Source organism: Miniopterus schreibersii (genome assembly GCF_964146895.1).
Source record: "Miniopterus schreibersii genome assembly, chromosome: 17".
Taxonomy (NCBI): Eukaryota; Metazoa; Chordata; class Mammalia; order Chiroptera; family Miniopteridae; genus Miniopterus; species Miniopterus schreibersii.
Genome location: NC_138117.1, coordinates 43,305,870 through 43,328,488, shown reverse-complemented (window position 1 = coordinate 43,328,488; position 22,619 = coordinate 43,305,870). Strand labels below are relative to the sequence as shown.

Genomic DNA, 22,619 nt, shown 5'->3' with positions numbered 1-22,619 from the left:
GCTGTCTCAGCCAGGACCTCCTTCTCTCTCGCCCGTCAGGACTGTCCCGAGCTTCCAGCGTGCCACTGAAGACCCAACCCGATTCCTGCTGCCATTCTCCCGTGTTCAGCTTCACCGAGAAAGCGAGGCTGTTGGGAACAAATGCTTTCAACCTGCTGCCTCCTCCTTACCACCCTCTGTCTATGTGCCTGGCCCCGGCTCTGCTATGTCGTGGGAGGCAGTGCAGCCTCTGACCAGGGCCCTGTTCCTCTGTGCCACAGAAGGACCCTCTGTGAACACCCAGTTTCTGCGCTCTCCGTGAAGCACCCCTGTCCACCCCGATCCTTTGCCCTGCACTACCCTCTTTGTCTCCCTCCTTCCACAGTGACTTTTCCAGAAGGAGTCTCTGTCACATGGTACCATTATTCCTCAATCCATTTTCACTCCTCATGCTGTGATGATCTGATGTCTCCCGCCATTGAAGCACTGAAAGTGCTCCTAATACGTCACCAAAGACCCTGGCCCTCACTGAGGGGCCCTGCATACTCCCATCCTTGCCCATACCTGACCTGTCCGACAGGCTCCACTGTTAGGCTGACCTCTGCTTCTCTGCTCCCCCTGGGGCAGCGCCCCTGTTGGCCTGCCCTAACCACAGTGCTGCTCCCCAAGTGCAGTCCCAGCTGGGACTCGGAGTAGCTGGGCAGCACTGTTCCTGGGGACGGCATGAGCAGCAGGGCATGAGCACGGAGGCTGAGCGTGCAGAGAATGAGCACACGGTGGGAGCCTAACAGATACTGTAAACGCTCTCCAGTCCTGGGACTGCTGGCCAACCCTCAGGAGCCATCCATACTGTCCCCCAAAGGGACTGAGGGTTCTGGTTTGGAGGGTTCAGATGTGACAGAGATGGCCCTCCTCCGTGTCTCACGTATGGCACGGAAACTCTCCTCTGCCTGCTCCACCTGCCTTCTTCTGGGGCCACTGAGACTCTTCTGGAAGGTTCCCAGGCTGCCCCACACAGCCCACACCACAGGGGAGAAGCATTTATTCTGTGCAGAACTTGCGCCTGACGTTTTGGCCCCCTTTGCATGGCTGCACTTTAAATCAAGTGTGAAAGATGTGCACCGCAAAGCTGCCCACCTGGCCCAAGGTTCAGATGAAGGACAAAGGCAGTGGGAGAATTTGTGAGCCCGCGCACCTATGCCATTGGTGGGTGAAGTCCAAGTTCGTTCGATAGAATTCCTTCTCTTCTGTCTCCTGGAATCTGGTAGGAAGAACAGCCACAGGGTCTCCCTCACCATAACAGGGTGCCCTAGGCTGATGTCCCACTACCCCCATGCTGAGGGTCCTTCACACCCAATTCACTCTGCCTCCTCCACTCACCCTGTGACCCCCAAAGTTCCAGAGCCTCTAAATGCACCCCTCCCCTTTACTGCAGCCCTGGAAGGTGACGAGGAAAGAGTGGTTGCTAGCCATAAACAGTCACAGGGCTCGATTTCAAAGAGACACTTGTAAACAAAACTGCTTCCAGGAGGGCATGGCCTTGCTCTGAATGCAAGCTGCAGGCCAAGCCCCAGGGATCCTGTCCTACCTCCAATTCCAAGGCCCCTCAGAAGTCAGACCACGAGTCAATCAAGGGAAAACAAGTTTAATGCTATAGCCTTCCACCATCTGCAGGAGTCGACTTCACTTCTGCAATGCAGGAGGCCCACTCTGTGCCTCAGGACAGTCCAAAGCCCAGGGACACAGAGGTGAGTGTCAGGAACAGCACCAGCCCAGCACTGCCGCCCCGCAGGTCACCTGCTCGTCCTGCTTCTTTGTAGTTTCCTTCCGTCTCGCTGATGTTTGGGGCATCTGTGTTGCATAAGTCCGTCCGACAGCAGCTCGCATAGAGGAAGGGCGTAGGCTTTAAGAGTATAAAAGACTTGGAAAGCACGTCAGCTGGTTTAACTATTGGACAATACTTCGTGCACTGCCTTGAAACATAGAAGAAACGTACAAATATTCCTGACAGGAAATAAAGACAGAGAGAAAGGAACCATGTGAACTGAAAGCAGTGGCACCAGTGCTGTTTCTGTCTGTATCTGCACAACCCTGAGCCTTCTGGTGCCCTCACCCCCACCCAGAGGCCCACATGAGAGAGGGCACCTAGGGGGCAGGCAGGAGCCATCCCCGGGCAGGAAGAGGGTCAGACCTTTGTGTTCCCAGCTGCTTCTGGGGGCTTCTGGCTTGTGTGTGTCAGTTTTTGTTATTTCATATGTCCCACTGAGAACAGCTTTTATAGGGGATGTACATGTTTAGGGGCAAGGGCACACAGTGTGTTCTGAAAGGAGTGTGCACGCTTTAAAAAGTCTGTAGCCCTGGCCAGTGTGGCGTCAGACGCCTCCAAGCCTGGCCTGTCCATGTGCACGGGGAACCTGGTCTGGGGTCTCCGTTTGGGAATGTACTGGTGGCTGAGGCCTCAACTTCTCTCACACAGGGCTGCTCAGGCCTCAGTGACCACAGACAGACACACGGGAGCCAGGGACTCCTGGCCATTCCGGCCATTGCCCAGGGCTTGGAGCTGGCCTCTCAGTGAGGCGCCCGCTGCCCAGGGCCTGGGTGTGAGTGCTGTGACTGCAAGCCTGCTGTGGGCACAGCTCGGTGCTGGCCTACTCGTCAGTCTATGACTTCACCTCATCTTGAAAATCACTTCAATCACTTCTCCGCTTAAGCGACAACATCCACGGGAGGCTAAAGTGAGGCTTAGCCTCATCGCAGCCTCCACATATTTCCTGGAACATGGAAGCCCCCATCCCCGCCCCAAGGGGCTAAAGAGCTGAACCTGAATCTCCAGCCCTGACAATGCCACCGTGGGGGGCAACGCCGATGCCAGGCCTTCCAGAAGTTCTCAGGTGACTCACAGATGAGTCACTGGGGGCAACAGGCTTTTACTTTTTTAAATTTATATTTTATTAATTTTTAGAGAGAGAAAAAAGGACAGGGACAGAGAGAGAGAAACGTGGATGTGAGAGCAGTGCTTTGGTCAGCTGCCTCCTGCATGTCCCCTACCGGGGATGGCGCCAGCACATGCAACCCACTGAGCAACACCGGCCAGGGCTACAGGCTTTTTAAAGTGTGCACACCCCTTTCAGAACACACTGTGTGCCCTTGCCCTAAACATGTCCATCCCCTGTAAAAGCTGTTCTCAGCAGGACATATGAAATGACAAAAACTTACTCTTTTCTTTAAAATTGAATGACCAGCACAGCTGGTGTGGCTCAGTTGGTGGAGCATCGTCCCACACACCAAAGGGTCTGGGGTTGGATTCCGGTCGAAGGCACATGCCCGGCTGCAGGCTCGATGACCAGTAGGGGGCGTGCAGGAGGCAGCTGAAGGATGTTTCACTCTCACATCGATGTTTCTCCCTCTCCCTCTCCCTCCCTCTCTCTCTAAAAAATCAATAAAAACATATTTAAAAAGCCAAAAGTGAATGTACAGAATCTCTCCTATTCTCTTCTTACTCCCCATATTCCATCCTGACTGACCAGCGACGTGTGCTCTTAAGTCATCACCATCCTACACAAGCTGGCTCCCCCTCAGCCCTGCTTCCACTTCTGGCTTCTCAGGACTTGGTTCTTCACATCCAAATGAAGGGTCATTTTCATGTTAGTTACTCTCTATTGACTAAAACGAGACAGACCCTAAAAAAATGGACCTGCCTCTGGAACCCAGGGTCATCTGAAACACAGATGACCCTTAAACAAACTCTGGGGTTAGGTGCACAGACCCCCTGTGCAGTCAAAATCCATGTATAACTCCAGTCGGCCCCTTGCACGCAGATGTCCAAAGTGACATCTACACTTGACCAGCATGGGTTTGAACCGCACGGTCAGTTGAAATATCCCTGTGTAACTGGACCTTGAAGTTCAAGCCCGTGTCGTTCAGAGTCAGCTCTACTTACGCACAACAGCAGTAACACAAAATGTACTGTCTGCTTCACACTTCATCTCGCTGGTGCATGTCAAAGTATCGTATTCCTCACAAACGTGACACTTCAGTACACCTGAGAGGAGGAATAAAAAGGAAAGTGGAATGTTACAGTTCTCCAGACTGGTCAGGGAAGCACCCGCCACACACTCCCTCCCCAGTGGGTCCCATCTTTCCCATGCCCCACAGCCCACCCTGGCCCCCGAGTTCCTTGTCTTTTTTCCTGAGCTTCCCACATGCACCCATAGGGTGTGTCTCCCTCACACACCCACACCCAGACACACAGCAGGGACACAGACCCACAGGCATGCATACCCACACCCTTACACAGGAACACACACACACACACGCCCCTGGCATCTCACATTCTGCTGCTCTAGGAACAGAGGCCCCCCAGGGCTATGGGTCTGCTTCCCCGTGCCCTTCCCATCCACCGTGCCGGCCCACAGAACCTTCTCCCGCTCTGGGTCCCCTCCGGGTTCCCGAGCCCCGGGTTCTTACTCTTGCACCGTAGCCTACTGTTGGGTCTGTGTTACGGTAGGACTCACTTTGTCTTCCAGTCACGGTGACATTTGTCTCCACCCATGGCAGGCCCATGACCAGGAGAAAGGCAAGAAGGACCGTCATCTCCAGTGGTGTCTGGCCCTGGACATGAGAAATAGAGCCGCTTGGTCAGCTTTGGCACGTGTGTGTCCATCACCATTCAAAGCCCAGTGCCACTGGATGCTGGGGCAGACCACCTGCTCCTCACCCATGGGACTGCGCCTGGCGTGCCCTGTTGGTGTTTGGTGGCCTGTCACCATTACCAAGCTCCCTCCATCCCCAAGGACCTCACCGGCCCTGGGACTCACCCATCCCCCAGCACACCTCCTAGGCAGGTGTTCCAGCTGCCCCTCCCCAAAGGCTGCACCAGGTTTCCCGCGCCCCTGCCCTAGCTCCTGCTCTCTCAGCACCCCACGGGCCCCTTCCACCCAGCAGCACCTCCCTTCCTCCTCCGCCTTTGGCTCCCTCTCCACCCATCGCCCAGGTCATCCCCACAGGGCACGGTGCCCTAGTGCACAGGAAGGCTGGGTGTTTCTGCAGCGCCCGGTCCAGGGCCGGCTCTCTGCTCCTTTGGCCAGGGTCATCTTTGGTACGTGGCCTTAAGGTGTTGATGCACCTTAGTGTTTGCTGAAGTATTTGCAGGCGAAGGTTGAGGCCCAGCAGAGAAAGACTCAGGAGCCTGGCTAGAGTTTGGTCAAGAAGGGATGTCTGTCACCATCATTTGTTTTATGGGTCTGGATTTGGAGTCAGAAACAGAAAAACCTTCCCCAAAGCAAGATGATAAATGAATTCTACCACATTTTCTCCTGGTTCCTTTCCATGAGTTTTCTTTCTTTTTCTTTTAACATTTAAATCTTAGGTCTACATGCAGCTCATCCTTCAGGTGTGGATTTTTCTGATGACTGGTCAGTTCTGTCCGCACTGTAAGAACAGGAAAAAGGCCTGTTTGTGTGTGTGTATATACACATGTATTTGTTCGGCAACATTAAGTAAACACCCGTTATGAGCCATACTTTATACTAGGCATATGTGACATTGAAAATTTTGATACATGGAATAATTAGACCGCAAAATCAACTAGTGATTTTGGTACAAATAAAATTATCTAGTTAGTAAAACTTGTTTGTTTTCTGATCTTTCTTAGACTGATATGAAAACCAAAGGAAATTTATTTTAGGGTTTAGACCATAGTAAAACTTCATTTGGGAGATCGAAGTTAAAGAAGTGGGTGACTCAGTTGCTCCTTAAATTAAGGTAAAGAGAAATTTTTATGTGTGTTTAATCTGAAATTATATCAAGTTGTGAAATTAAAGGTATGCTGACCTTTAATTTAAAACCAAGATTACCATGACTTAAAAGAATAGTTTTTTGGTTTGTTTCATTTGTTTTTCTTTTATTCAAAATATTACAGATGTCCCCTTTCCTTCCGACTGACCCCTTCCACCCTGCCCCACCCACCTCCCCAGTCCCTCACCACACTATTGCCTGTCTCCTTGGGTTATGCATATATGCATATAAATTCTTTGGTTAGTCTCTTGCCCCCCACCCACCCGGCCCTCCTTACCTCTGAGATTCCTCAGTCTGATCCATGCTTCCATGTCATTGAATCATTTCTGTCCATCAGTTTATTAAGTTCTTTAGATTCCACATATAAGTGAGATCATGTGATGTTTGTCTTTCTCTGCCTGGCTTATTTCACTTAACATAATATTCCCCAGGTCCATCCATACAGTCCCAAAGGTTACAAAATATTCTCCAGGTCCATCCATACTGTCCCAAAGGGTATGAGATCCTTCTTTACAGCTGCGTAGTATTCCACGGTGTGAATGTCCCACAGTTTTTTATCCACTCATCTACTGATGGGCATTTGGGCTGTTTCCAGATCCTAGCTATTGTAAACTGTGCTGCTATGAACATAGAGATTCATATATTCTTTCTGATTGGTGTTTAGGGTTTCTTAGGATATATTCCTAGAAGTGGGATCACTGGGTCAAAAGGCAGCTCCATTTTTAATTTTTTGAGGAACCTCCATGCTGTTTTCCACAGTGGCTACGCCAGTCTGCACTCCCACCAGCAGTGCACCAGGTTCCCCTTTCCCCACACCCTCGCCAGCACATGTCGTTTGTTGATTTGTAGATGGAGCCATTCTGACAGATGTGAGGTGACACCTCATTGTGGTTTCAATTTGCATATCTCTGATGATTAGCGACATTGAGCATTTTCTCATGTGTCTCTTGGCCATCCGTATGTCCTCTTTGAAGAAGTGTCCATTCAGGTCCTTTGCTCATTTCTTAATTGGGTTGTTTGTCTTCCTCTTGCTGAGTGCTATGAGTTCTTTGTACACTTTGGAGATTAGCCCCTTATCAGATGCATCCTTGACAAATATGTTTTCCCAGTCTCTTGGCCATCCGTATGTCCTCTTTGGAGAAGTGTCCATTCAGGTCCTTTGCGCATTTCTTAATTAGGTTGTTTGTCTTCCTCTTGCTGAGTGCTATGAGTTCTTTGTACACTTTGGAGATTAGCCCCTTATCAGATGCATCCTTGGCAAATATGTTTTCCCAGACCATGGGGTTCCTTTGTATTTTGAGGCTGTTTTCTTTTGCTGTGCAGAAGCTTTTTAGTTTGATGTAGTCCCATATGTTTATTTTTTCTTTTGTTTCTCTTGCCCTAGGAGTTGTATCAGTGAAAATTCCACTATGTGGGACGTCTGTGACTGTACTGCCTACGTTTTCTTCCAGGATTTTTATGGTTTCACAACTTACATTTAAGTCTTTTATCCATTTTGAATTTATTCTTGTGTTGGAGTAAGTTGGTGATCTAGTTTCATTTATTTGCAGCTACCTATCCAATTTTCCCAGCACCACTTATTGAAGAGACTGCCTTTACTCCATTGTATACTCTTGCCTCTTTTGTCAAATATTAATTTATCATAATTGCATGGATCTGTTTCTGGGGTCTCTGTTTTATTCCAGTGATCTCTATGTCTGTTGTTGTACTAGTACCAGGCTGTATTCATTACGATGGTTTATAGTACAGTTTGATATCTAGTAAAGTGATCCCTCCCATTCTGTTCTTCTTTCTTAAGATCGCTGCAGCTATTCGTGGTCTTTTTTGTTCCTTATACATTTTTGACTGTTTGTTCTAGCTCTGTGAAATATGGTGTTCCACTGAATCTATAGATTGCTTTGGGTAGTATGGACATTTTAATGTTGTTAATTCTTCCAATCCATGACCATGGTATATTTTTCCACTTTATATCTTCCTCTATTTCTTCTTTCAGTGTCATGTAGTTTTCCGAGTACAGGTCTTTTACATCCTTAAGTTTATTCCTAGGTATCTTATTTTTTTAGTTGCAATGGTAAATGTTATTGTTTTTTTAGTTTCTCTCTGAAAGTTCATTGTTGGTGTATAAGAATGCCGTTGATTTCCGGATGTTGATTTTGTATCCAGCTACCTTGCCAAAGTCGTTCATCAAATCTAGTAGTACTTTGATGGAGTCTTTAGGGTTTATGTACAATATCATGTCATCTGCAAATAAAAACAGTTTTACTTCCTCCTTTCCAATTTGGATGCCTTTTATGTTTTCTTCCTGTCTGATGGCTGTGGCGAGGACTTCCAGTACTACGAGGAATAATAGTGGTAAAAGTGGACATCCCTGTCTTGTTCCTGTTCTTAATGGAAATGGTTTTAGTTTTTGCCCATTGAGTATGATGCTGGCTGTAGATTTGTCATATAGGGCCTTTATTATGTTGAGGTATGATCCCTCTATTCCCACTTTGCTGAGAGTTTTTATCAGAAATGGGTGCTGGATTTTGTCGAATGCTTTTTCTGTGTCTACTGATATGATCATGTGATTTTTTGTCTTTCAGTTTGTTTATGTGTGTATCACATTTACTGATTTGGGAATATTGTACCAGCCTTGCATCCCCAGAATAAATTCCACTTGGTCATGGTGTATGATCTTTTTAATGTCTTGCTGGATCTGATTTGCTAGTATTTTGTTGAAGATTTTAACATCTATGTTCATCAGGGATATTGGCCTGTAATTTTCTTTCTTTGTAGTGTCTTTAGCTGGTTTTGGAATTAGTATGATGCTGGCCCCATAAAAAGAGTTGGGGAATTTTCCCTCCTCTTGAATTTTCTGGAATAGTGTGAATAGAATAGGTGTTAATTCTTCTTTGAATGTTTGGTAAAACTTGCGTGTAAATCCATCTGGTCCCGGACTTTCGTTTGCTGGGAGTTGTTTTGTTTTTTTAAAGATATATATATATATATATATATATATATATATATCTTTATTGATTTCAGAGAGAGGAAAGGAGAGGGAGAGAGAGAGAGAAACATCAATGATGAGAGAGTCATTGATTGGCTGCCTCCTGCACACCCCTGACTGGGGATCGAGCCTGCAACCCGGGCATGTGCCCTGACCAGGAATCGAACCCCAATTGCCTGGATCCTAGGTCGATGCTCAACTGCTGAGCCATGCCCGGCTGGGCTGCTGGGAGTTTTTTGATTACTGCTTCAATTTCAATAGTTGTTATCAGCCTAGTCAGGTTTTCTGCCTCTTCTTGATTCAGCTTTGGAAGGTTGTATGCTTCTAGGTTCCATTTCCCCCCTGTTGTCCAATTTGTTGGCATATAGTTGCTCACAGTATTTTATTACAATCCTTTGTATTTCTGTTGGGTTGGCTGTTATATCGCCTCGTTCATTTCTGATTTTATTTATTTGGGTTCTTAGTGAGTCTGGCTAAAGGTGCATCAATCTTATTTATCTTTTCAAAGAACCAGCTTTTGGTTTCTGATCAACTAATTTTTGACAAAGGTGCAACGAAGAATGGATCACCTCTGTAACAAATGAGCCACCATATGCAAACTATGCAAAAAAAGTTTTAAAAAGCAAAAACAGCTTGAATATCCCCTTGCATCTTATCATATGCAAAAGTCAATTTGAAATATGGGTCAGAGATCTAACTACAAGCTTTAGAACTTAGCTAACTACAAAGCCATAAAACCTCCTGAAGGGAACAAAAAAAAAATTGTGATCTTGGGTTAGTCAAAGAATTTTTAGATAAGACACAAACTTTGAATCACACAAGGCAAAAAGTACAGTGATTTCTGAAATGAATCAAGAAGACACCCTAAACAACAGATGGATTGATATGTGAAAAATAATGTTAATGGTGGCCTCCAGTTGTCCTTCCACCCTGTTAGAAAAAAAATTAAATAAAATGCCAGAGATTGAAAATGTGTTCCATACATTCTAGCTGGGACCCACCTCATCCTGGGAACCATCAGAGCCGCAGGACCTATTTGAACACGGGGCTGGATCGCCCTCTGGGCGGAAGCCCGGAGGCCCGGTGCCATCACACACCTGAGAAGCCCCAGGTGCGGAAGGCGTGGCTTCGGCGCGGTCTCGGTGAAGCGGGCTGAGCAGAGCGGCGGCGGGTAGTTACCAGGACGCAGGACCGCTTTCGAAGTTGGAGCCCGTCAGCACAGCGGGGGTGTCAGGGGGGCGGCCGGGGGTGCTGCTGCTGAGGGCCCTGGACCGCAGCCACCGGGCAAGCATCGGAGGGCCGGCCCGCAGGCCCCGCACGACGGACCCCAGGCCGCGGCCGAGCCTGCGCCCCACCCCAGCTGCACCCAGGGCTCGGGAACCCTGGGAGCGCGCGGCTGGGGAGCTGGGCCACATTCCCGCGTGAGCGCTGAGAATGCTGGGATCCTCAGAGCCCTGGGGGCGGGGCCTCCCGTCGGCCCTAGCGCCTCCCGACGTGCCCCGCGCAGCTTCTGGAAGGTTCCCCTCCCCTTGAGGCTTCCGGCTTCCTGAGCCCGAGGGACAAGAGCAGGTGGGGGCGGGGCGCGCCATTTGGCCCTCACCAGAGAACCCGGGGCTCGTTTGGGGGCGTTTCTAGTGGGGCTGTCCCGAAAGGTTCGGCGCCCGACAGCTCGGCTGCCGCCTCCCCCACCCAGGGCGGGCGCCTCCACCTGGAGGCCAGCACGTGCCGGACAGCAGGGAGAAGGGGGTGCGCGACGAGGAACCTCTCAGAAGGAACCCAGGGCCCAGGAAGGGGCGTGCAGGGGCCCTTGGGCGGAGCTGCCCTGGCCGGGGCGCTGCAGAAACACCCAGCCTTCCTGTGCACTAGGGCACCGTGCCCTGTGGGGATGACCTGGGCGATGGGTGGAGAGGGAGCCAAAGGCGGAGGAGGAAGGGAGGTGCTGCTGGGTGGAAGGGGCCCGTGGGGTGCTGAGAGAGCAGGAGCTAGGGCAGGGGCGCGGGAAACCTGGTGCAGCCTTTGGGGAGGGGCAGCTGGAACACCTGCCTAGGAGGTGTGCTGGGGGATGGGTGAGTCCCAGGGCCGGTGAGGTCCTTGGGGATGGAGGGAGCTTGGTAATGGTGACAGGCCACCAAACACCAACAGGGCACGCCAGGCGCAGTCCCATGGGTGAGGAGCAGGTGGTCTGCCCCAGCATCCAGTGGCACTGGGCTTTGAATGGTGATGGACACACACGTGCCAAAGCTGACCAAGCGGCTCTATTTCTCATGTCCAGGGCCAGACACCACTGGAGATGACGGTCCTTCTTGCCTTTCTCCTGGTCATGGGCCTGCCATGGGTGGAGACAAATGTCACCGTGACTGGAAGACAAAGTGAGTCCTACCGTAACACAGACCCAACAGTAGGCTACGGTGCAAGAGTAAGAACCCGGGGCTCGGGAACCCGGAGGGGACCCAGAGCGGGAGAAGGTTCTGTGGGCCGGCACGGTGGATGGGAAGGGCACGGGGAAGCAGACCCATAGCCCTGGGGGGGCCTCTGTTCCTAGAGCAGCAGAATGTGAGATGCCAGGGGCGTGTGTGTGTGTGTGTTCCTGTGTAAGGTGTGGGTATGCATGCCTGTGGGTCTGTGTCCCTGCTGTGTGTCTGGGTGTGGGTGTGTGAGGGAGACACACCCTATGGGTGCATGTGGGAAGCTCAGGAAAAAAGACAAGGAACTCGGGGGCCAGGGTGGGCTGTGGGGCATGGGAAAGATGGGACCCACTGGGGAGGGAGTGTGTGGCGGGTGCTTCCCTGACCAGTCTGGAGAACTGTAACATTCCACTTTCCTTTTTATTCCTCCTCTCAGGTGTACTGAAGTGTCACGTTTGTGAGGAATACGATACTTTGACATGCACCAGCGAGATGAAGTGTGAAGCAGACAGTACATTTTGTGTTACTGCTGTTGTGCGTAAGTAGAGCTGACTCTGAACGACACGGGCTTGAACTTCAAGGTCCAGTTACACAGGGATATTTCAACTGACCGTGCGGTTCAAACCCATGCTGGTCAAGTGTAGATGTCACTTTGGACATCTGCGTGCAAGGGGCCGACTGGAGTTATACATGGATTTTGACTGCACAGGGGGTCTGTGCACCTAACCCCAGAGTTTGTTTAAGGGTCATCTGTGTTTCAGATGACCCTGGGTTCCAGAGGCAGGTCCATTTTTTTAGGGTCTGTCTCGTTTTAGTCAATAGAGAGTAACTAACATGAAAATGACCCTTCATTTGGATGTGAAGAACCAAGTCCTGAGAAGCCAGAAGTGGAAGCAGGGCTGAGGGGGAGCCAGCTTGTGTAGGATGGTGATGACTTAAGAGCACACGTCGCTGGTCAGTCAGGATGGAATATGGGGAGTAAGAAGAGAATAGGAGAGATTCTGTACATTCACTTTTGGCTTTTTAAATATGTTTTTATTGATTTTTTAGAGAGAGAGGGAGGGAGAGGGAGAGGGAGAAACATCGATGTGAGAGTGAAACATCCTTCAGCTGCCTCCTGCACGCCCCCTACTGGTCATCGAGCCTGCAGCAGGGCATGTGCCTTCGACCGGAATCCAACCCCAGACCCTTTGGTGTGTGGGACGATGCTCCACCAACTGAGCCACACCAGCTGTGCTGGTCATTCAATTTTAAAGAAAAGAGTAAGTTTTTGTCATTTCATATGTCCTGCTGAGAACAGCTTTTACAGGGGATGGACATGTTTAGGGCAAGGGCACACAGTGTGTTCTGAAAGGGGTGTGCACACTTTAAAAAGCCTGTAGCCCTGGCCGGTGTTGCTCAGTGGGTTGCATGTGCTGGCGCCATCCCCGGTAGGGGACATGCAGGAGGCAGCTGACCAAAGCACTGCTCTCACATCCACGTTTCTCTCTCTCTGTCCCTGTCCTTTTTTCTCTCTCTAAAAATTAATAAAATATAAATTTAAAAAAGTAAAAGCCTGTTGCCCCCAGTGACTCATCTGTGAGTCACCTGAGAACTTCTGGAAGGCCTGGCATCGGCGTTGCCCCCCACGGTGGCATTGTCAGGGCTGGAGATTCAGGTTCAGCTCTTTAGCCCCTTGGGGCGGGGATGGGGGCTTCCATGTTCCAGGAAATATGTGGAGGCTGCGATGAGGCTAAGCCTCACTTTAGCCTCCCGTGGATGTTGTCGCTTAAGCGGAGAAGTGATTGAAGTGATTTTCAAGATGAGGTGAAGTCATAGACTGACGAGTAGGCCAGCACCGAGCTGTGCCCACAGCAGGCTTGCAGTCACAGCACTCACACCCAGGCCCTGGGCAGCGGGCGCCTCACTGAGAGGCCAGCTCCAAGCCCTGGGCAATGGCCGGAATGGCCAGGAGTCCCTGGCTCCCGTGTGTCTGTCTGTGGTCACTGAGGCCTGAGCAGCCCTGTGTGAGAGAAGTTGAGGCCTCAGCCACCAGTACATTCCCAAACGGAGACCCCAGACCAGGTTCCCCGTGCACATGGACAGGCCAGGCTTGGAGGCGTCTGACGCCACACTGGCCAGGGCTACAGACTTTTTAAAGCGTGCACACTCCTTTCAGAACACACTGTGTGCCCTTGCCCCTAAACATGTACATCCCCTATAAAAGCTGTTCTCAGTGGGACATATGAAATAACAAAAACTGACACACACAAGCCAGAAGCCCCCAGAAGCAGCTGGGAACACAAAGGTCTGACCCTCTTCCTGCCCGGGGATGGCTCCTGCCTGCCCCCTAGGTGCCCTCTCTCATGTGGGCCTCTGGGTGGGGGTGAGGGCACCAGAAGGCTCAGGGTTGTGCAGATACAGACAGAAACAGCACTGGTGCCACTGCTTTCAGTTCACATGGTTCCTTTCTCTCTGTCTTTATTTCCTGTCAGGAATATTTGTACGTTTCTTCTATGTTTCAAGGCAGTGCACGAAGTATTGTCCAATAGTTAAACCAGCTGACGTGCTTTCCAAGTCTTTTATACTCTTAAAGCCTACGCCCTTCCTCTATGCGAGCTGCTGTCGGACGGACTTATGCAACACAGATGCCCCAAACATCAGCGAGACGGAAGGAAACTACAAAGAAGCAGGACGAGCAGGTGACCTGCGGGGCGGCAGTGCTGGGCTGGTGCTGTTCCTGACACTCACCTCTGTGTCCCTGGGCTTTGGACTGTCCTGAGGCACAGAGTGGGCCTCCTGCATTGCAGAAGTGAAGTCGACTCCTGCAGATGGTGGAAGGCTATAGCATTAAACTTGTTTTCCCTTGATTGACTCGTGGTCTGACTTCTGAGGGGCCTTGGAATTGGAGGTAGGACAGGATCCCTGGGGCTTGGCCTGCAGCTTGCATTCAGAGCAAGGCCATGCCCTCCTGGAAGCAGTTTTGTTTACAAGTGTCTCTTTGAAATCGAGCCCTGTGACTGTTTATGGCTAGCAACCACTCTTTCCTCGTCACCTTCCAGGGCTGCAGTAAAGGGGAGGGGTGCATTTAGAGGCTCTGGAACTTTGGGGGTCACAGGGTGAGTGGAGGAGGCAGAGTGAATTGGGTGTGAAGGACCCTCAGCATGGGGGTAGTGGGACATCAGCCTAGGGCACCCTGTTATGGTGAGGGAGACCCTGTGGCTGTTCTTCCTACCAGATTCCAGGAGACAGAAGAGAAGGAATTCTATCGAACGAACTTGGACTTCACCCACCAATGGCATAGGTGCGCGGGCTCACAAATTCTCCCACTGCCTTTGTCCTTCATCTGAACCTTGGGCCAGGTGGGCAGCTTTGCGGTGCACATCTTTCACACTTGATTTAAAGTGCAGCCATGCAAAGGGGGCCAAAACGTCAGGCGCAAGTTCTGCACAGAATAAATGCTTCTCCCCTGTGGTGTGGGCTGTGTGGGGCAGCCTGGGAACCTTCCAGAAGAGTCTCAGTGGCCCCAGAAGAAGGCAGGTGGAGCAGGCAGAGGAGAGTTTCCGTGCCATACGTGAGACACGGAGGAGGGCCATCTCTGTCACATCTGAACCCTCCAAACCAGAACCCTCAGTCCCTTTGGGGGACAGTATGGATGGCTCCTGAGGGTTGGCCAGCAGTCCCAGGACTGGAGAGCGTTTACAGTATCTGTTAGGCTCCCACCGTGTGCTCATTCTCTGCACGCTCAGCCTCCGTGCTCATGCCCTGCTGCTCATGCCGTCCCCAGGAACAGTGCTGCCCAGCTACTCCGAGTCCCAGCTGGGACTGCACTTGGGGAGCAGCACTGTGGTTAGGGCAGGCCAACAGGGGCGCTGCCCCAGGGGGAGCAGAGAAGCAGAGGTCAGCCTAACAGTGGAGCCTGTCGGACAGGTCAGGTATGGGCAAGGATGGGAGTATGCAGGGCCCCTCAGTGAGGGCCAGGGTCTTTGGTGACGTATTAGGAGCACTTTCAGTGCTTCAATGGCGGGAGACATCAGATCATCACAGCATGAGGAGTGAAAATGGATTGAGGAATAATGGTACCATGTGACAGAGACTCCTTCTGGAAAAGTCACTGTGGAAGGAGGGAGACAAAGAGGGTAGTGCAGGGCAAAGGATCGGGGTGGACAGGGGTGCTTCACGGAGAGCGCAGAAACTGGGTGTTCACAGAGGGTCCTTCTGTGGCACAGAGGAACAGGGCCCTGGTCAGAGGCTGCACTGCCTCCCACGACATAGCAGAGCCGGGGCCAGGCACATAGACAGAGGGTGGTAAGGAGGAGGCAGCAGGTTGAAAGCATTTGTTCCCAACAGCCTCGCTTTCTCGGTGAAGCTGAACACGGGAGAATGGCAGCAGGAATCGGGTTGGGTCTTCAGTGGCACGCTGGAAGCTCGGGACAGTCCTGACGGGCGAGAGAGAAGGAGGTCCTGGCTGAGACAGCACAGGCAACATTACTCTTGCAGAGACCCAGCAGAGCTTGCTGGAGGGCTGTGCCCAGGAGCAGTCCCTGGGCAGGAGCAGAAAAGGCCAGGGGCCCATGATACCTGGGCTTGAGCCAGTCGGCAGGCACAAGGGCAGGAGAGAAGTGCAGTCCGTCTCTGGAGAGCAATGGAGTAATGACCTGTGGACACCTGGCTGGCTGGAGAAGGTCAAACCCAGGTGAGCAGTACAAGGCCAGGCGCTGGACAGCACCTGGGAGTTTAGAGCAGCATCTCGGCCATATGGAAGTGGGAGCGTGAAGGGTAGGGGGTTGTCGTCAGCAAGAGCCATTCGAGTTGGGCGGAGCGGCATGAAAGCTGACAAAGGGAAAGGGACGTTCAGTAAGGGACTCTGCTAAGCAGGCTGCTGTGTTCCTGAACAGCAGCGCAAAAGGGATGGAAATCCCCAAGGCGCAAGAAAAAAGTGTTCTTTCTGTGTGTGTGAAGGTCATGCAGAGGTCAGCAGCGGAGCTGTGTGTCCTGACAGGGACGCGGGCTCTGCTGAAAGCTGCCTCTGTGCAGAAGAACTTTGCCAAGGCTGCTGCCTTCAGGACACTTGCTTTTTTCTCTTGTCACCTAGAACCACAGGTGGGAGAGGAGACAAGGCACTAGGTCGCCATAGGAGAGGAAGTTAAAGTAAAAATCATAAATGAGGAACTTCAGAAGAGATATGCCCTACATTAAATATTAAACTAGAAAAAAGACACACTGTGCAGGAGACTTTTCTGGGTCAGTGTTGGCGCCACCTGGAGGAAAACATGGAGACAAGTCTGTCCTGAGGATTCAGAAACTCAGAGAGGCCTCTGGGGTTTGGATTTCCACTACCAGTTGATGCCAACAAACTCCAAGCCAAGAGATGAATGTCAAGAGGTCATGGGCTGGTTTCACTCTGTAGATACCTGGAAGAACACAGGAAAACACGCTCTGTAGGAATATACACTCACAGATTTTATTTCAATTGACATCTTCTAAAAAATCAAAATTTACAACGGACACATGAAAAAAAGAAACATTGAGTAAGCAGAAGCAGACACCGAAGGTTTCAAACGTTGGAAATGACAGAATACGAAAGAAAGAAAACAACATGGAAAAGTTGAGGAAAGAAACAGATGCCCTCAAAGAAATCTCAGGTGGACTTCCCCAACCAACCAACAAACAAAAAAAACCCCTAAAAAGTATAGAGAACTTCTAGAAATGAAAAACGTAACTGTTGACTATAAAACCTTGCAGAAGAAATTAACCAGAAATTGGTCTGTAATTAAATACTTAAAGAGTGGTGCTTTTTGATAAATGAAAGACTGAGATGGCCTACCACTGGTCCGTTATCACTAAAGGAACCCCCAAAACACTCTTTAAGGGGGTGAAATAAGCCTGGTGGGAAGGTGGAACGCAGAAAGGGTTCATAAACAAAGAACTGGCTTAACAGGAGGGGCTATGGACTGAATTGCCTCCCCGCCCCCAATCCATAAGTGAATGTCCTAATCCCCAGTGTGACTGTATTTGGAGTAAGGAAGTAACTAAGGTTAAATGAGGTCATGAGGGTGGGGCCCTAACCCAAAAGAATCAGTATCCTGCCCTAGTCAGTTTGGCTCAGTGGTTAGAGCGCTGGCTTGTGGACTGAAGGTTCCCGGGTTCGATGGGTTCGATTCCGGCCAAGGGCACATACCTCAGTTGCAGGCTCGATCCCTGGCCCCGGTCGGGGCTCATCCAGGGAGGCAACGAATCGATGTCTCTCTCTCACGTCGATGTTTGTCTCTCTCTCTGAAAAGCAATGAAAAAAAAAAAAAATCCTTGGGTGAGGGTTGAAAAGAAAAAAGAATTAGTATCCTTAGAAGATGAGATAGCAGCGAGCTCTCTCTGTCATCGCCACGTGAGGACACAGGGAGAAGGCTTCCTTCCGTCTGCAAGCCAGGAAGCGGTCCCTCCCTCACCAGACACTGAACCAGCCATACCTTGATCTTGGACTTGCAGCCTCTAGAATGTGAGAAATAAAGGCCTGTTGTTTCCACCACCCCATCTATGAGGTTTCGTTGTAGCCACCGGAGGAGCCCCCTAAGCCATGTGGGTCAAGGCCAATCAAAACGCACCCTGGCTAGCTAGCACAATAATAATAATTCCTGTTTTGGGAGGGGAAAGAAAATAAGATAGAGAAATAGGATACAAATAGCGTTAAGGCGGCAGGTAAGTAAGTTGAAGTGTTCTCTGTTTTTTGTGTGTCGTTCACAGGGAGGTAGTAGATACTATAGAATTTAGACATTGAGTCGGTGCCAAAGTGATGGAAATGGAGTTTTGACCTTCTGCATGTGTATGAGAATGAGAAGTGAATAACTGAGCGAAAACGGATCGAAGAAAGAAAAATGATCAAATAGTTGATGACAGAGCAGCCACAATACGTAATATCACCAGCTCAGAGAGATTATCAGGTGCAATTGTCTTAATCCAGAAAAAGACACACTAAAAACATAAGACCCCTGAAAAGTTCACCGTAAAAGAGGGAAGAAGAGACAGCAGACTTACACTATTAATTTCAAACTGACTGTAAGGCAAAAATCACTTACAGGCATAAATGACTAAATGTTCAACTCACCAGGAAAAACCTGTTTTTTAACAATTGAGAATTTATATGTAATAGAAGCCCTTCAAAAGGGATAGAGTAGAAAGTGTTACCCCTGCAAGGAGAGACTGATCAACCCAGAAACAGCAGAACACTGAAACACATCTCTCCAGATAATAGACCCGAAGGCAAAAGTTCAGTAAGAGCGTTGTTCAACAAACTGAATTAATACACGGACATTACACCCTGCACCCAACAACTACAGAACAGGCTTTCCTCTCAAACACAAGACACCATCATGGACAATTTTAAGTACTTTAAGTGGAACAGTTACCAAAATTCAGAAAACCAACAAAACCCCAAAACTTTTTGGGATAAAGCTAAAGCAACATCCAGGGGGAAACTGATAACCACTTCCAAAGGTGAATGCTTCTGATAGAGTTAGTAATAAGAATAATGGAAATCAGTTCAGAGAAAATTATAAAGTGGCAGAAACTAACGAAATAAAACTCGAGGACACGATGAAAGGAATGAGAGTTGGACTAACAGCAGATGAGACACAACCCAAGAGAGGGATTCAGTGCACAAGAAGAGTGGGTCGCAGAAATCATCCAAGTGGAGCACGGCTGCGTTGCTGCTGCTGTTTCGTGTTGTTGGTCCTCACCCGAGGGTACTTTTTCCGTTGATTTTCAGAGAGAGTGGAAGGGAGGGAGGGAGAGAGACAGATTGAGAGACACATCGATTGGTTGCCTCCTGTATGCTCCCGGACCAGGGCCCGATCAAACCGGCAACTCAGGTAGTGGCCTTGACCGAGAATCGAACTCTCGACCCTTCGTTGCATGGGCCGACACTCTGACCACCGAGCCACACCGGCCAGGGCTGGACCAGGACCTTTTTTAAAAGAACGGAACGTACAGAATCCAGCTGGATCCTGGGGACCAACGCGCAGCAGAAGGGCTACCAGATGTGTGTGCAGCTGTCCTCACTGGCACGTTTCTTTACCAACCCTGTCAACACCCTTTGTGGCATAACTCTGCAGGCCCTTCAACCAAAGGCTGGGTTTATTTCCCTGACCTTGACTTTGGGCTCCATCGTGTGACTTGCTGGGGGCAATGAGCTGTTAGCAGATGTGACCCAGCAAAGCCTTGACATGAGCTTGTGTGGCTGGGATCGCCGTCATATGCCTCTAGCGCTGTCCCGCGAAGGCAATGCCCACTCACCCGCCGGTAGCAGGAGGAGGAGGAGGCCCACGTGTAGCAGAACCATCCCAGCTGACCCAAGACCTGTGGTGAGAAGTAGATCTGCCCAGCTGAACCCAGCTTCTCTACAGACACACGGGTGACAATGACTGATGCTTTCCCTCAGGGGCTTTGGGGCTGCTGGGTGGGCCGAAGAAACTAACGATAAGGAGCATCACCAAGAGGAAGAGAAAGAGATGGACAGACACAGCATTTCAAGGTCTAGGAGCTAACAGTTTTCCAATACCCAGCCCCGCTATCAATACCCAGTCCCATAGATTTAAGACAGTCTTAAGAAATTGAAGCAGGGTGGGAAAAGTGACACCCAGACACACCGTCGTCAACCTGCTAAACACCAAAGACAAAGAGAAAACCTTCGAAGCAGCCAGAGAAAACAGTCACACTGCTAAAGGGGCAACAGGACGACTAATAACCGAGACCCAAAGAGAGAAAATAAGCCACGAGAGACAGAAGACAATGGAATGAGAATGTCAAGCTAGTGGAAGGAAATAACTACTAATCTAGGACTTTGTACAAAAACAAGAATGTCCTTCACAATTCTATGGTGAAGACAGATTCAGAGAAACAATCTCAGAGAGGATAACACCTTGTACCACTCGGGAAAAATATAGGAGGCAGAAGAAAACTGATCTCAGCCCTGGCTGGCTTGGCTCATTGGCTAGAGCGTGGGCTTGCGGACTGAAGGGTCCTGGGCTCCTTTCCGGCCAAGGGCACTACCATGGTTGCAGGCTGACCCCCACCTCAGTCCGAGGGCGTGGGGGGCAACCAGCCCATGTGTCTCTCTCACAGCCATGCTTCCCCCACCCCCTCCTCCACTCTTTGAGTAAAGCAATGGAAAAAATATCCTTCCATGAGGATTAAAAACCAACAACAAAGCGAGGGCGGGGGAGAGGGAGGGGCGCCGCAGGCGGCAGCTGCGGAAACACCCCCGCCGGGAGCGCGGGCCCAGGGCGCCTGGGGGACGGGGCGAGGCCTCACCTGCGAGGGCAGCGGGCCGGGAGGCCCACGGGGCAGGAGTCCGCGCGCGGAAGGCCTAAGCGTTTTGACATGAACGCGAACACGCAGCGATGGTCCAGAGAACTTGACTGACCGACAATGAAACAAACTTCGCGCGCCCCTGACAAGAAAATACACAGAAGACCTGGCGCGGCTCCCAGGCCCCAAGACCGCAGCATGACGCGCCCCGGGGCTGTGCTTCCCCTGCCCTGCATCGGGACAGGGCGGGTGAGGCTGCGGCCGCCGGGCCGCAGCGCGCAGCTGACCGCCGCACTCCGGGCCCTGAGCAGCGCCGAGGCCCGGCCGCAGCGCGCCCGGCAGCGGCGGCGGCCCAGGCGCGGGGACTGCTGGGATCGGTGGCGTCCCGGGGGCGGGCCTCCCGGGCCGGCCCAGCTCCCATCATGCTTCGCGCAGCTCCTGGATCTGTCGCTCGGAGTCCCTGTGGCGGCGGCGACCGTTGGGCCAGCGCGGAAGGCTCCAGAGGCCTGGGAGCTTTGGGAGGTCGGGCGGTAGGTTCCAGAAGGTCAGGGAGCGGGAGGGCGGGGTTCCGGAAGGCCAGGCAGCTGGGGAGCAGAGGGGCGCGGAAGGTTCCAGAAGGCCTGGGCGCGAGCCGGGCGGGCGGCCCCGGGCTCAGCCCCGGGCCTCCGGCTGCTGTGCGGGGCCTGGGGGCGGCCCTGGGGCAGGCGCCTGGGCGGAGCTGGCCCGCGCCCGCGGCAGGAGCCCCGGCCCGCTGGCACCCCAGCCTCCGCCCCGCCCGGGGCCCCCGCACCCGCGCAGCCGCACGGCACGCTGTCCTCACGCGCTTGCTGGCCTGCACCCTGGTTTCCTTGGCTACAGGCTCCTGGTCCTGCGCAAAATGATGCTGCTCTGTGCCTTGCTGCTGGTCCTGAGGTCTGCGCTCGTCGTGCAGGCGGGGTGTAAGTATCTGCTCTTCCCGGGTCTGGAGGGGTGAGGCTGCACCCAGTGAGCAGGTGTCTTTGGAAGGGTTGGCATGGACTTCCCATCACCTTGCCGGCCGACAGCGCCGCTGTCAGGGCAGTAGTTAGGCACAGGGGGGACCTGGAGAGTGTCCCCGAGCAAGGAGAGCAGCAGGAGGGAGAAAGCCTTCCTCCAGAGCAGCCGGCGGGGGACGGGGGGCTGCTGGGCGGTCCAGCTACAGGCAGGCCGGAGCGGCTGAGTCCCAGGAAAGCTGGGAGGGTGCTGGCCTCCTAGGACTGTCAGGCCGTCTTGGACACGTGGACCGCATCCTCAGAGCATAGGGCTTTGGCCGCCTTGGGGCGTTCCCTAGAGCCTGTCTCTGGGAACAGGTAAAGCTCCTGGTGTACTTGGCTTCTGCCCAGGGAGCTAGTTGTGGTGGGACTCGGAGCCCAGGAGCCCTGAGCCCTGTGAGCCTCAGGACATCCTCAGAGGCCCAGGGAAGGGGGCAGTGGGCTGGTACCAGGGTGGAAAGTGCCTGTGTGAGCAGGAGCCCCGTGCTGCTTTCCTTTCTCTCAGGGACCTATAGTCTGAAATGCTACCACTGTTCGATTATAAACTCCTTTGAGTGTAGACGAGTTACGATATGCGACTATGAAGTTAGGCGCTGTTTGACAGTCTCGATTCGTAAGTACCTGCTTGTCTTTCCTACACCTTGTGAATTAGTCACCTGCCTGAGCACTTTCAGGGGACAGAGCCAGTCTGTTTTTTCTCTGCATTCAGTTGATGGCCCCGGCCTGCTCTGTCCCCATCCTGAGAGCATGTTGTCAGGCGCTAGGCTCAGCCCAGGACAGAGCAGTGTGAGCCGCCCTGCAGACACGTGCCCTGTGAGGTGTGGGGGCAGAGGACACAACTCCACGGGTCCCCAGCGGCTGGGAGTGCAACCGACCCTCAAGGCCTCCACCCTGCTTAGTCCCTGGCCATGCAAGCAGATGTCCCAGAGCGGCCAGGCGGTTCCTGGTGACCAACTGATTCTGGTCTCTGCAAGGGCTTCCAGCTAAGCAGGCCTAAGGAGTGGCTGCACCATGGACTCCTCGGAACAATGTCTACCACACAGTAGGCCAAGCTTGGGGTCAGGGCAGAGCCTGACTTCCAAGATGCTTTTGGCTCCTACTCAGAGGCACTCATGCTCTGAGAAAGGAGTCCCTCTCCCCAGGGCCCTAACCAGAAGAACA

The 22,619-nt window shown here is 51.8% G+C and overlaps 1 protein-coding gene across 1 annotated transcript; it reads left to right on the top strand.

The window, feature by feature from the left end:
- Positions 1-11,051: 11,051 nt before the first annotated feature.
- LY6K (lymphocyte antigen 6 family member K) lies at positions 11,052-13,927 on the top strand (the record flags this gene model as incomplete). The annotated part of the gene is made up of 2 exons (XM_081116916.1): positions 11,052-11,130; positions 13,641-13,927. 2 exons carry the CDS (start codon positions 11,052-11,054, stop codon positions 13,925-13,927), a joined length of 366 nt encoding a protein of 121 aa, XP_080973042.1.
- Between the last annotated feature and the right edge of the window lie 8,692 nt (positions 13,928-22,619).